Below are 15,234 nucleotides of genomic sequence, written 5' to 3' on the forward strand. Positions count from 1 at the left end.
TTGTTTCACTGAATCTGTGTAAAAACATCTTTAGTTATATTGTTACTAATTTCACAAGTGTCAGTATGAAATAAAAGAGTGGAACTTCCTGTCTGTTGTGTTAAAGCTGGTTGTTGAAACATTAAATATGATCAGTTGTACTCACCAGTGTTTGGTGATGACTTGATGAACTCAGTTTAATTTTTATTTGGACAGAAGTGGAGAGACTCGACTGCAGCTCTGCTGTCGCTCTGACAAACCTTAAGTTTCAGTTCTAGAGAGTGACGTTGCAGCTTTCTTGTCTTTCCAGTGTTGCTCCTCCTTTTACTGTAACTCCGAGTTTTTTTCCTCCTTCTTATTCACAGGATTATTGTGAAATACCATGGAGCAAAGATGGTACTGTACCTGACAAGTTGGAGGAAGACGTGAAAAGTTGTTGTTTAGCTTAATTATGTGAGGTATTATTTTTTATTGTTTTCTTTGTGTTAGTTAGTTTTAGCTCTGATTTAGGGGTCCTCTTTTGGTCATATTAACATTTTGATTTGAACAGCATCCACAGGCCCTTCTTCCTCAGTCAGTAGTTTGCCTCTTGTGTATGTGTTTTCTTTAAACTACCTTCCTTCCCGGTAATAGATAACTGTTAGACCAAAAACATCTGTTTTTACATTGATTCCCCTTCCCCCTAGTGAGCTGGATTGTAACATAAGTGGGGGCTCGTCCAGGATTTGTGGTGGTCATAACAATATGCAAAATATATTCATCATAATATAGACTGCATAAGTGAAATGTGCAAACATTTAAGTGAAAAAATTCCTGTTGTGTGTCGGTTTATAAGTATGAATAATGAATACAATATACATAATGATTTAAAGTATATAATGTTAAGTATATGTGCAGCATATGTAATATACACTACAGTAATGCTAATGCTAAATATATAGTGAAAATGGAAGAAAATACCATGATGTGGCATATAATCTAGAAAAAACTCTAGTAACAATATAGAACTAATATATAATTTTTTTTAGAGCTGCAACGATGTATCATACTATTTGTACTGTTTAAGCAAAAACACCAATTTTGTCTGGCTCCAGGTTTTCAAATGTGAGAATGTGCTGCTTTTTTTAGTCTCATATTGTAGTAAATTGAATATCTTTGGGTCGTTCAAAGTCATTTGAAGACGTCACCTTGTGCTCTAGAATATTGTTATTCTATCAGCCTTTTCATTGTTTTTTCTGATGTTTTATAGACCAAATGATTAGTCAAAAAAAAAAAAACCAAAAAAAATAAACAGATTAATTGATAATGAAAGTAATCATTAGTTGCAGCCCTATTTTTTATACAATGATAAAAGTAATGTAATACAATGTGAAATAAAACACTTTTATATATGTTGCTGCCGCTTATACTACTGCTTCCTCGATAATAATAATTCTATATCTAATTAAAGAGAAGTTGCAGGTGTGTTGCAGTGTTTTCACACTCAGGCTGTAATGATCTTCAACAAAATCCAGACGTGGTATAAATATACATGTTAACATCAGTTAATTTGGTCTAATGTTTTACTCTCAACACTTATATTTCTAAAAAGAGGACCACAAAATATGAGTTAATTCTACTTTTCACCTGAGAAGGCTATTTATTTCAGGGATTTTTAAGGAATCAGCTTCTGTCTAGAAACAAGTTTGCTGCTTGGCAACGGTACTGTAACTTTGGGCTCATTGTTCCTTTGTGTTGTGCTCCATCTAGTGGTCGTTCTGTGTCATAAACAGTCAGTGGCCCACAGAGAAGCTTCTTGTTATTAGTGCAGTGCAACAGGAAGTGATGTAAAGGTGGTCAGACATGCAGAAGGCTGTTAGGTCTCTATGATGGACAGCTTTTCACTCCATTGTACCTCAACTGAACATATAGTTTTCTGTTTTAAATAAGGAGATTGTTATGTTAAGGTATTAGAGATGTGACATGAAGACCTGGAGGGAGGAGCAGCCTGGTGTTTTAGCTACTCTTGTCTGTCATGTGACCTTCATCATATTTATCTCACTTGTTTCTCCCAAACACAGTGTATGACCCATGTTGGGCTGCCCAAGTGCATTATGGGAATGATTTATGCTTTGTGTTTATGGAGAAACATATTCTGCTGAAGAGTTGAGGAAATGTAGAGTGACCAAATCAAAGTGATGTAAATGAACGGTATAAAGTTTATTTGTTTATTTGTATAGAATGTTGTAGAATAAAAATGCAGGAATCATATTTTAAGTGATATAAAGCACTCATGCATGTTTTTAATTTAAGATATTGGTTACTGTATAGTTGGCACAAAGTTTAACAACCCTATTGAACATGTTTTCAAATGTATGACAACATTAGTGCAAAATACAGTTGGATAATCTACTTCAGTAGAAAAAAAGTCTCTCAATAGATTGAAGGTCAACCAGGTAAAAACAATAATCAGTGGAGAGAGGAAATATTGAAACATGATGATACAAAGCTGCATATGTAGACTAATAAGTGTTTGGTAAAGAAAGCAGAAAATCATTTGTGATTGTTAATGAACTGTAACAGAAACACAAACACAGCTTCTCTGTAAACCAGGTTTTATTTTTTGTGTTTGGTGTTCAACAAGTCACTGCTTACTCAGGCCATGTTTTTAAAGCTTTACATTAAAACTATAGACATAGTTTAGTTTACAGGTTTTTACAATCACATATTTACAGATTTCTTTAAATCATAATCAATCTATTCGGTATTCAAACAAACATAAATTGGACAAAGTAACTAAACAAACCTCAGAAAAATAAGAAAATCCATTTACAGTATATTCTATTAATCAACTGTAATGCTGCATCTTATGATTATTATCATTAACAATTAAAATCTCTAATATTTTGAGTCATTCTTTACTCTAGAGGTCAGAAAATTGTCAAAACATTTGTATTGAAATGCAGTGTGACTGTAGGAAGTGATCAGTAAATAGTAACTAGAAAATTCTGCAATTTCTAAAGAAATTGCATGTGGGAGCTGCAAACTGCCAGACGCAGCCACTGCCACTGCCGGCTGCTGCCACTGTTGTTATTGCTACTGTCACTGCAAATTTCTGCTTCAGCAGTAATTCTTCAAAATTTTGTGGCGTCACCTACAGGTGAAATGGTATCAAATAGCATCCCCATCTGTACAATTTTGCTGAATTTGGTCACCATGAATTTAAGAGATATGGAACTTAATAAGTAGTATGGTGTTGTTTCACTGATAGCCACAAGGTGGGGCTATTGGCACCATATTTCACTATGTCAAGCACATAGACATGGATTACTATTGTACCAAGTTTCATTTCACTGAAGACAACAGAACTGTAGGAATATCATGTTATAATATTACAGTAGCGCCCCCTGTGGGTAGAATTGTATCAAATTTTACATAATGGTGTACTGTCATTATATGTACAAGATTCACAAATTTGGTGTTGATTCGAATCAGCATTGAAGAGTTATGGCTCATTAAATGCATCAGGCCACTCCTTAAAAGTTTGGTAACCAATTACAGACAAACTTTAACTGATACCAAAAAATAAAGATAGAAGCTCTGTTCAGAATCATTTAAATATGGTATGTACCAAGTTTGGTGAAGATTGGATGAAAAATGTGCCAAAAGAAGCAAAAAATGTGTTTTTGTAAAAAATTCAAAATGGCGGGAAAATTTTCAGGCGCAAATAGGCGTGGCCTATATCAGTCTACTTGGTACCATCCAAGGAATACACTGTGCAAAAATTGTTTGGATAGGCCTCATGGTTCATGAGTTATAACTCAAAACGTGAAACACATAATAACTGACCACATGGTGGTGCTATAGGTCCCATTTTCAAATATGTTAAGCATTTCCACATGGGCCACCTGTCAGTCAAGTTTGAACACATTTTAGTTTTTGAGATATGAGCTTTCAAACGTTGCTCCCATTGACTTTACATCATAAATTTTAATGCTTTAAAAATTATATAAAATCAATGGAATATGTTAGAGATGAGAAAAGTAATAGCATACATCTCCTTATGTACAATTTGACATCGAAACTAAGTTGATATGACAAGTCATGTAGGACTAGGCGAAATAATATATAATTAATAAAGAGCGAAGATACAATAAGACCAGGAAGGCTGGAGAGAAGCCAAACTTCAAACCACAGAGATTTAGTTACAAGTTACAAAAGTCCTAAGAACTGACACAGAGAGACTGTTTAAAAAACAATTAAAGTGGGCTGAAGTGTCAGTTTGAAATGAAAAGAGTGGAACTTCCTGTCTACTGTGTTAAAGCTGGTTGTTGAAACATTAAATTTAATCAGTTGTACTCAACAGTGTTCGGCAGAGACTCTGCTGTGTTGTTGAGAAAGACTTGATGAACTCAGTTTAATGTGTATTTCAACAGAAGTGGAGAGACTCGACTGCAGCTCTGCTGTCGCTCTGACAAACCTTAAGTTTCAGTTCTAGAGAGTGACGTTGCAGCTTTCTTGTCTTTCCAGTGTTGCTCCTCCTTTTACTGTAACTCCGAGTTTTTTTCCTCCTTCTGATTCACAGGATTATTGTGAAATACCATGGAGCAAAGATGGTACTGTACCTGACAAGTTGGAGGAAGACGTGAAAAGTTGTTGTTTAACTTAATTATGTGAGGTATTATTTTTTATTGTTATTTTTTATTTGGACAGAAGTGGAGAGACTCGACTGCAGCTCTGCTGTCGCTCTGACAACCTTTTACTTTCAGTTCTGGAGATTGACAGTAGCAGCTGTCTTTCCAGTGTCGCTCCTCCTCTGTCCCACATGTAAGAATATACCTCATGTTCAGAGGGAAACAACAGTCCTTTTACAGTCCTCCACAGCTCTGCAACAATCTCACTGTCAGTCTGATGTTCAGCTCACTGTTTGTGCTGTAATGTTTTAAACTTTTCATGTAATTCTTGTATTTTCTTCTTTCCTATAGTTGTTGCTGAATGAGATGAGGAAGTTGAGAGGTGTGTAACAAACTGTCCTCCCTCTGATGTTTGCTGCCATACAAACCTTTGCTGGACACATGGAGGGAAACGTTTACAATTTGTACAAACCTCAGTAACTCTGAGACAAAGATTCAAATAAAACACTGCTACAAACAGTTTAGAGTAGTTTCCAGTGTTGGAAAGTAACTAAGTACATTTACTCAGGTACTGTAGTTAAGTACAGTCTTGAGGTACTTGTACTTAACTTGAGTATTTCCATGTGATGCCACTTTATACTTCCACTCCACTACATTTCAGAGGGAAAAATTGTACTTTCTACCAGGGGTGTGCCCGAATACAAATACATTATTCAGCAAAGCACAAATAGTGGGTTCTTTACAAATATTTACTTTGTACAAATATTTTAAATAATATTTGTTTTCGGGAAGAAAAAAAAACCATGTCAAATACCAGCGTGCAGGTCAGTTACATCACTATCTCAGTGTCTCTCCTCTGCTCTGCTGATACATCTATCAGCAGGTCTGAACGAGGTGAGTCACATCCACCTGCTACATGACTCACATTTCTTTATTTGGACATCACTCCTGGAGTTGGGGAAGTTCCCCAGAGATAAAACTGAGACACTGACACATGTTAAAGCTGGTTGTTGAAACATTTATTTTGATCAATTGTACTCACCAGTGTTTGGCAGAGACTCTGCTGTGTTGTTGAGAAAGACTTGATGTTTTATTTTTATCTGGACAGAAGTGGAGAGACTCAACTGCAGCTCTGCTGTCACTCTGAAAAACTTGGAGAGTGACAGTAGCAGCTGTCTCGTCTTTCCAGTGTCGCTCCTCCTCTTACTGTATGTCGATGAGTTTTGTTTGTCCCCCTTATTTACAGGAATTTCATGAAATACCATGGAGTAAAGGTGGCACTGTATTTAACAGGTAAGAGGAATAAGATAGGTGAAAAGGTGTTGCTAAACTTGTCCAAAGGCGTTGAATCGAGAGCAGCTGGACTTTGAGATCCTTGAAGACATTTCACCTCTCATCCAAAAGACTTTTGTTCAGCTTTTACTTTCAGTTCTTAACTGAACTGAAAACAACAAGTCTAGTTGCTCTGTACTCAACGCTTTTGGATACACCATGACCTGGATAACTGAGAATCTTCACAAACATGTTGCTTACCTAAACTATGTGTATTGAAAGTAGGGATGTGCAGAGAGCCCAGTATTTGTATATGTATCTGTATTTGTTGAGGCAGCAAAATTATTTATATTTGTATATTTTTTGTTTTTATTATGGTTTTCATTTTAGAAAATTTAAGTGTTACAATAAGTGTTCATGAATAAACTACCTTACAGAGGAGGTCCCCACACCGGGTCTCGAACTGGAGTCTCCCAGATCATAGACGACTGCGCTGACTACTGAACTAAAACTTAACTCATCGCCTCATTGTAGACAGACCTCTACCTATTTATACACCCATAACACAGAGACAGCACACTGTGTAACGTGTAGGGAGGAAGTTCAAAGGCGATTCTTGCTTTTCACTTTTCATTTATTGACTATTTTTTACAACCAAACTTTGTGGAAAGGAGAAGAGGAACAACAGGTTATGGAGAGTCTCTTGGGAGCACTTCACGTGTGTCAGTAGCTCAGCTAACACCCCCAACTCTGGGAGTGATGTCCAAATACGGAAATGTGCGTCATGTAGCAGGTGGATGTGACTCCACTCGTTGAGACCTGCTGATAGACGTAACAGTGGAGCAGAGGAGAGACACTGAGATAGCAATGTAACCGATATGTGTGCTGGTATTTGACTTTTTTTTTTCTTCTCAAAAACAAATAATTTTTAAAATATTTGTATGTAACAAATATTTGTAAAAAAAAACAACAAAAAAACCCCAAACAAACCCTAAAACACTATTTGTGCCTTGCTGAATAATGTACTTATATTCGGGCACAGTCCGGGTATCATCAGATAATTCGTAATTCATTTGTAATTCAAAAACCAAAAAACGGTAAATCTGTTATTTGTTTCAAAACAAAAAACAAAAAGACGTTTTTGGTGTCAGAATCAAATAAGGAAAAACCAATCAAACCCGGCCCATTTTTGGTTTTTGCCGATTTGTTTTATTTTGGATTGAATATCCAGCAGGTCTGCGGACATCAAGCCAATTCGTTTTTGCGTTTGAAACCAAAAACGGAAGTCACAGGGGCTTTTACTTTTTTCATTTTAAATCAAAAACGAAAAACGAAATTCCGAGATCTATTCCTTTTTTGTTTTCCAACGAAAATCCAGAAAACCAAATTCAAAAGACCGTGCAATTTTGGTTTAGAAATCAAGTATTTTTGTCAGTTTTGTACGATAACGGAAGCGGCTACATTAGCCTACCCATGATCCTCAGCGACCGTTGCTATGGTGCTATCTGTGCCCCATTATCTAACTGACATCATTCAGACTTATACACACTCTCCCGCCCACTTCGCACTAGTAGCCTACTCAATCTCCACCAACCCTCCTCCAACCTGAAAACTTGACGACAGAGCCTTCTGCTGCAGTTTCCCCCGATTCTGGAACGTTCTGCCTGAAGAACTCAGGATCACACACAGTCTTTTTAGTTTTAAAAATTTTTTTAAAACACACCTTTTTAAACATGCTTTAAACAACAGCTGTTAGAAGTCTTCTCATCTGCCACTGCCTGTTACTACAATGTTATATGCTTTTATGCTGAATGTTTTATGTTTTTGTATCACTGTCTGTTGGTGCTTTGGGTCTAGAAAAGCACTATATCATTATTATTATTATCATTATTATTATTACTTCTGTACATATTTTAATTTAATTCAACTACATTTGTGTGTGTGTGTGTGCATTATCATATATTACATTATTTGTGTGGATGTATATGGGTGTTTATATGTATTATATATGTGTATATGATATGATATTTGTTTTGGTGGAATTAGATTGGTTCTTTTGGTCATGACATGTCAGTCCAATGGTGTGTTTAGACTGGAAGCCAGGAGGTGGTTTTGGCCATATTATGTGTGACCTCCAGACCCAATATATATGTGTGTGTGTATGTATGTGTAGCCCGTGGAATTAGATGCCATACAGGACACAATTACTCACAGGTTCTCGTAGCTTTAATTTTATTGTTGACCACGTTTGCAACAGGACATTTTAACAGAGTGAGCAAGCTAGTGAGTCCTTTTAGAGAGCAGCTCATGTGCTTTCACATCTTGTTGCAGATTTAACACAAAAAATTATTTAAATGAAAAACAACAACAAAAGAAAAAAAATACGGCTGTGGCCTATGACTATCGACAGAAAACATAAAATAGAACCAGATAAATACATAGTTAACAGCCATAAACCCACAAAAATAACCCCTGAATGTACAATGTATACTTGTAGAGGACACTTACATTTCAACAAGTTTCACCAAATCACATGGAATTCCCCGTAGACTGCACAACTCACACACTCGTTGTTTAACCTTCAAACAGAGTTCAAATGAATGTAAAACCTGTACAATTCCTCTATTAACAAAGTACAATAGCACGGTGTGGCTTTATGCACATTAACATTACCTTGCTATGCAGTTGAGAACACAGTGGTCAACATCTGGCGCCAAAATCCCAGGACATGAACTCCCGTAGTGTCTAAATCAAACCATCTCATTAAAACACACGGGTCAGATAACGTCCTTTTAAGTATTTGTAAAGGAATGTATTACAAGATATGTGTGTATTTACCTAATACTTTACACAACGGAGTCGCAGCACCGTCGCAGCAATTTTACACTCAAGTGAAAACAACAAAGAGCACATGTTTTAACATTTTAACAACTTTGAGAGCTATATCACACCTAAATGGAAAATTTCATCTGAACCAATTTACCACCTGGCTACATATGTATGTACAGTATATATATGTGTTGTATTTACTATTTGTCTCAACAAAATGTGTGATGCATGTTTTTAATTGAAATATTGGTTTCTGTATGGTTGCTGTAAAGTTTAAAAAACTTACTGAACATGTTTGTATATTTGTTTATATGTAACAATAAATAGTACAAAACCCAGATGGATGTTCTCCTCAGTAGAAAACAAGCCTCTCAACAGAAACAGAACAGAAAATATTGAAACTTGATGATACAAAGCTGCATATGTAGACTAATAAGTGTTTGGTAAAGAAAGCAGAAAAACATTTGTGATTGTTAATGAAATGTAACAGAAACACAAACACAGCTTCTCTGTAAACCAGCTTTTATTTTTTGTGTTTGGTGTTCAACAAGTCAATATTCAAACAAACAAATTGGCCAAAGTGGACAGAAACTAAACAAACCTCAGACAAAATAAGAAAATCCTTTATACACATTATACACATATTCTATTAATCAACTGTAGAGCTGCAACTAATGATTATTTTCATTAACAATTAACCTTGTTTTGACTTGTTTTTAGTCATTATTTAGAGCAGAGTGTATCAGCAGAACCTCACATTTAAAAAGATGGAGCTTGAAAATGTTTGTCTGACAAATAATTTAAATGATTATCAATCAATCAATTTATTTCCTGTTGTTCTGTCATTAAGTGTTTCAGCACTTATTACAGCCAGTAAAATATTGACACATATTCTGTGGAGTCATGGTCTCAGCCGAACTCTACAATGAAGCTTTATGACACTGTGAAATATTCACACTTTGTTTTCTGTGATTGTACTTAAAACTGAAAATTTTGGTTTCTTTGGAAATGTGATTTCTGATTAATGAGATCCCACCTTTAATGGAAATCATTTAATAAAAAAATTTGGAATAAAGGTCTTGTTAATTCTTAATAAACAAGAAAGTGCACAGTAAACAACTCTGGATATGTACATTTGCTCTCCTCAAAGACAATTAATCCTTTTATAAAGTAGAACAGGTGATTACTCTACTCAGTTTGATTGACAGGACAGATGATCAGAGGGGCAGAGTTTTTACCACCATCATTAGGACAGGGACTGAAGTATGGGTAGAGTTTCTCAGTGAAGGAGCAGCCAAAAAAGCTGCACATAAACTGTGCAGTATATGCATCATGAAAGGAGACCAGACCCTCCTCATAATCCACAAACACCCCCACCTTCTTAGGCCTAGACTTCAGAGAGAGACGGACTAAAGAGTTATTACAAGCACTGTACTCATTTCTATTTCTCAAACATACAGTCCAGTAACCATCCTGAGGGCTCAGTGGGATGTTTTCTTTTCTGTTGATCGACTCTCTGGACACTCCTAAAGTCCATTTAGTCTTCCCTTTAACCTGAACCTCAAAGTAAAATCTGCCTGAAGAGAAACTCTGCTTTCCTAACACACTAACACAATTGGAAAATCTTTCTGGATTTTCTGGGAGATCTTTCTTTACATCTCCGTGTTTTACTTGTTTCTCATCATCAGACAGGATGAGATGAGGATGTGCTGTATCAGGATCAAGAGTCACATCCACTGCATACTGCTGGACCCTCTTCAGCTCAGCCTCAAACAGCTTCTTCATCTCTTTACTGAGTGTCTCCTCCAGCTGAGCCACAGCTCTCACCACAGTCCCCTCATATGATGGTGGACGGACGCTGACCTCTGTCCAGTCTTTGGTGGGTGGAGCAGCTTTCAGGGACGGGAAGTTTTGGAGGAGGTGGAGGTGGTCTTCAGAGGGTGAGAGCTTCTCCACCTCAGAGCTTCTCTTCATCAGTTCAGAGATTTCCTGTTCCAGCTCTTTGATGAAGTCTTCAGCCTGTTTCTCTGTCGTTCTTTGCTTCTCTTCAATCGTCTCAATGAGCTCATTCAGGCTTCTCTCAACAGACTCCTTCAGAGCGGTGAAGACCTGAACACCTTCTGCTTTCTCTCTGTCTGCATCTTCCTTACTGAGGTCGACTGAGTGTTTGATCTCTTGAATCTCCAGTCGTCTCTTCTGGATCATCTGCTGAATTTCAGCCTCTGTCCTCCCCAGCTCTGCCTTCTTTCCTTCATATTCTTCTTTCAGAGGAACAAACTCATGTGTCTTGTGGTTTAAAATAAAGCAGAGCATGCAGACACATGTCTGGTCGGTCTTACAGAACAGCTCCAGAGGTTTATCGTGCTTCATACACATCCTGTCTTCCAGGTTCTCCACAGGGTCCATCAACTGATGTCTTTTCAGACGTGAAGCTGTCAGATGAGGCTCCAGGTGAGTCTCACAGTAGGAGGTCAGACACACCAGACAGGACTTCAGGGCCTTCAGTTTGGTTCCAGTACAGATGTCACAGGGAACTTCTCCTGGTTTGGCAGCTTGTTGCTCTGAGCTGCTGCTGCTGACTTTCTGTTGAGTTTCCTGTCTGAACTGAGAAACCATCTCAGAGATGAAAGTGTTGACATGAAGCTCAGGTCTTTTGTTGAAAACCTTGTTACACATCGGACACTGGCAAGGAACATTAACATTCCAGTTTTCAGTGATGCAGTTTTTGCAGAAGTTGTGTCCACATGGTGTGGTGACTGGATCAGTGAACACATCCAGACAGATGCAGCACAGAAACTGATCTTCAGATAGCAGACAGCTGGCAGCAGACATATCTTCACACTGAGTGTGAAAAACAAAAGACATATTTTGTTTTAAATTAAATTTCATTTCTTTGTTAAAAACCAAATAAGGATAATTATTGTTGTATTAAGTATAACATGTGATATTAGGTGAAGTAATATTGAATTATATTTTCCCTGTTATCAATCGGGATGGGAACACGTGAACGGAGTCGTGAGCAACCGTGATCATTGAAGTCGTGCTGGCAGCTCAAACAGTTATCCACAAGGCTGCATGGTGAGTTTAAAGTTGTTGTTTACTTTGATGACGTGTTTTATGTGAGCTGGTTTGTACAAACACAGTAAGAGACTGTCATCTGCAGCTCTTTATCTAACAGTTCATTGTGGCTGTTTCTGCTTGTACTATTCTTCCATACAATCTTTAAAATGAACCACTGACAACATAACACAGAATATGTCCATATCTTGTTGTGTAGACCAACTGTTATTGAAGAATAGCACTGCTAACAAAGCTCTGCTAAGTTGGTGACAAACACCTTTAATTTCCTCCAACTGCTTCACAATAAAAGCTGATGCTTGTCGGTAGAAAGCTTTTAATGTGAAACAGCTATAGGAAATGAAATGCAGTGTAGCTACAGGAAGTGATCAGTAAATAGTAATAAGACCAGGAAGGTTGGAGTGAAGCTGAACTCCAAACCACAGAGATTCAGTTACAAGTTCCAAAAGTCCTGAGAACTGACACAGAGAGACTGTTTAAAAAACAATTAAAGTTGTTTCACTGAATCTGTGTAAAAACATCTTTAGTTATATTGTCACTAATTTCACAAGTGTCAGTATGAAATGAAAAGAGTGGAACTTCCTGTCTGCTGTGTTAAAGCTGGTTGTTGAAACATTAAATATGATCAGTTGTACTCACCAGTGTTTGGCAGAGACTCTGCTGTGTTGTTGAGAAAGACTTGATGAACTCAGTTTAATGTGTATTTCAACAGAAGTGGAGAGACTCGACTGCAGCTCTGCTGTCGCTCTGACAAACCTTAAGTTTCAGTTCTAGAGAGTGACGTTGCAGCTTTCTTGTCTTTCCAGTGTTGCTCCTCCTTTTACTGTAACTCCGAGTTTTTTTCCTCCTTCTGATTCACAGGATTATTGTGAAATACCATGGAGCAAAGATGGTACTGTACCTGACAAGTTGGAGGAAGACGTGAAAAGTTGTTGTTTAACTTAATTATGTGAGGTATTATTTTTTATTGTTATTTTTTATTTGGACAGAAGTGGAGAGACTCGACTGCAGCTCTGCTGTCGCTCTGACAACCTTTTACTTTCAGTTCTGGAGATTGACAGTAGCAGCTGTCTTTCCAGTGTCGCTCCTCCTCTGTCCCACATGTAAGAATATACCTCATGTTCAGAGGGAAACAACAGTCCTTTTACAGTCCTCCACAGCTCTGCAACAATCTCACTGTCAGTCTGATGTTCAGCTCACTGTTTGTGCTGTAATGTTTTAAACTTTTCATGTAATTCTTGTATTTTCTTCTTTCCTATAGTTGTTGCTGAATGAGATGAGGAAGTTGAGAGGTGTGTAACAAACTGTCCTCCCTCTGATGTTTGCTGCCATACAAACCTTTGCTGGACACATGGAGGGAAACATTTACAATTTGTACAAACCTCAGTAACTCTGAGACAAAGATTCAAATCACTGCTACAAACAGTTTAGAGTAGTTTCCAGTGTTGGAAAGTAACTAAGTACATTTACTCAGGTACTGTAGTTAAGTACAGTCTTGAGGTACTTGTACTTAACTTGAGTATTTCCATGTGATGCTACTTTATACATCCACTCCACTACATTTCAGAGGGAAAAATTGTACTTTCTACCAGGGGTGTGCCCGAATACAAATACATTATTCAGCAAAGCACAAATAGTGGGTTCTTTACAAACATTTACTTTGTACAAATATTTTAAAAAATATTTGTTTTCGGGAAGAAAAAAAAAACATGTCAAATACCAGCGTGCAGGTCAGTTACATCACTATCTCAGTGTCTCTCCTCTGCTCTGCTGATACATCTATCAGCAGGTCTGAATGAGGTGAGTCACATCCACCTGCTACATGACTCACATTTCTTTATTTGGACACACTCCTGGAGTTGGGGAAGTTCCCCAGAGATAAAACTGAGACACTGACACATGTTAAAGCTGGTTGTTGAAACATTTATTTTGATCAATTGTACTCACCAGTGTTTGGCAGAGACTCTGCTGTGTTGTTGAGAAAGACTTGATATTTTATTTTTATCTGGACAGAAGTGGAGAGACTCAACTGCAGCTCTGCTGTCACCCTGAAAAACTTTCAGTTTAATTTCTGGAGAGTGACAGTAGCAGCTGTCTCATCTTTCCAGTATCGCTCCTCCTCTTACTGTATGTCGATGAGTTTTGTTTGTCCCCCCTTATTTACAGGAATTTCATACCATGGAGTAAAGGTGGCACTGTATTTAACAGATAAGAGGAATAAGATAGGTGAAAAGGTGTTGCTAAACTTGTCCAAAGGCGTTGAATCGAGAGCAGCTGGACTTTGGGATCCTTGAAGACATTTCACCTCTCATCCAAAAGACTTTTGTTCAGCTTTTACTTTCAGTTCTTAACTGAACTGAAAACAACAAGTCTAGTTGCTCTGTACTCAACGCTTTTGGATACACCATGACCTGGATAACTGAGAATCTTCACAAACATGTTGCTTACCTAAACTATGTGTATTGAAAGTAGGGATGTGCAGAGAGCCCAGTATTTGTATCTGTATCTGTATTTGTTGAGGCAGCAAAATTATTTATATTTGTATATTTTTTGTTTTTATTATGGTTTTCATTTTAGAAAATTTAAGTGTTACAATAAGTGTTCATGAATAAACTACCTTACAGAGGAGGTCCCCACACCGGGTCTCGAACTGGAGTCTCCCAGATCATAGACGACTGCGCTGACTACTGAACTAAAACTTAACTCATCGCCTCATTGTAGACAGACCTCTACCTATTTATACACCCATAACACAGAGATAGCACACTGTGTAACGTGTAGGGAGGAAGTTCATAGGCGATTCTTGCTGTTCACTTTTCATTTAGAGCCTATTTTTTACAACCAAACTTTGTGGAAAGGAGAAGGGGAACAACAGGTTATGGAGAGTCCCTTGGGAGCACTTCACGTGTGTCAGTAGCTCAGCTAACACCCCCAACTCTGGGAGTGATGTCCAAATACGGAAATGTGCGTCATGTAGCAGGTGGATGTGACTCCACTCGTTGAGACCTGCTGATAGACGTAACAGTGGAGCAGAGGAGAGACACTGAGATAGCAATGTAACCGATATGTGTGCTGGTATTTGACTTTTTTTTTTTCTTCTCAAAAACAAATAATTTTTAAAATATTTGTATGTAACAAATATTTGTAAAAAAAAAAAAAAAAAAAAAAAACCCAAACAAACCCTAAAACACTATTTGTGCCTTGCTGAATAATGTGCTTATATTCGGGCACAGTCCGGGTATCATCAGATAATTCGTAATTCATTTGTAATTCAAAAACCAAAAAACGGTAAATCTGTTATTTGTTTCAAAACAAAAAACAAAGAGACGTTTTTGGTGTCAGAATCAAATAACGAAAAACCAATCAAACCCGGCCCGTTTTTGGTTTTTGCCGATTCGTTTTATTTTGGATTGAATATCCAGCAGGTCTGCGGACATCAAGCCAATTCGTTTTTGCGTTTGAA

At 37.3% G+C, this 15,234-nt stretch overlaps 1 protein-coding gene and 1 long non-coding RNA gene across 2 annotated transcripts; both read right to left on the reverse strand.

The window, feature by feature from the left end:
- Nucleotides 1-8,072: 8,072 nt before the first annotated feature.
- On the reverse strand, nt 8,073-8,944 carry LOC122974965. Its single transcript, XR_006400512.1, has 3 exons — nt 8,703-8,944; nt 8,538-8,609; nt 8,073-8,443 (listed from the first exon to the last, which is right to left on the reverse strand). It is a non-coding gene; the product is annotated as an uncharacterized LOC122974965 (long non-coding RNA).
- Nucleotides 8,945-9,368: 424 nt separating this feature from the next.
- On the reverse strand, nt 9,369-11,525 carry LOC122974619 (E3 ubiquitin-protein ligase TRIM21-like). Its single transcript, XM_044342588.1, has one exon. The coding sequence runs from the start codon at nt 11,523-11,525 to the stop codon at nt 9,882-9,884; it is 1,644 nt and encodes a 547-aa protein (XP_044198523.1). The 3' UTR covers nt 9,369-9,881.
- Between the last annotated feature and the right edge of the window lie 3,709 nt (nt 11,526-15,234).

Source organism: Thunnus albacares, chromosome 3 (assembly GCF_914725855.1).
Source record: "Thunnus albacares chromosome 3, fThuAlb1.1, whole genome shotgun sequence".
In the NCBI taxonomy this organism is placed as follows: Eukaryota; Metazoa; Chordata; class Actinopteri; order Scombriformes; family Scombridae; genus Thunnus; species Thunnus albacares.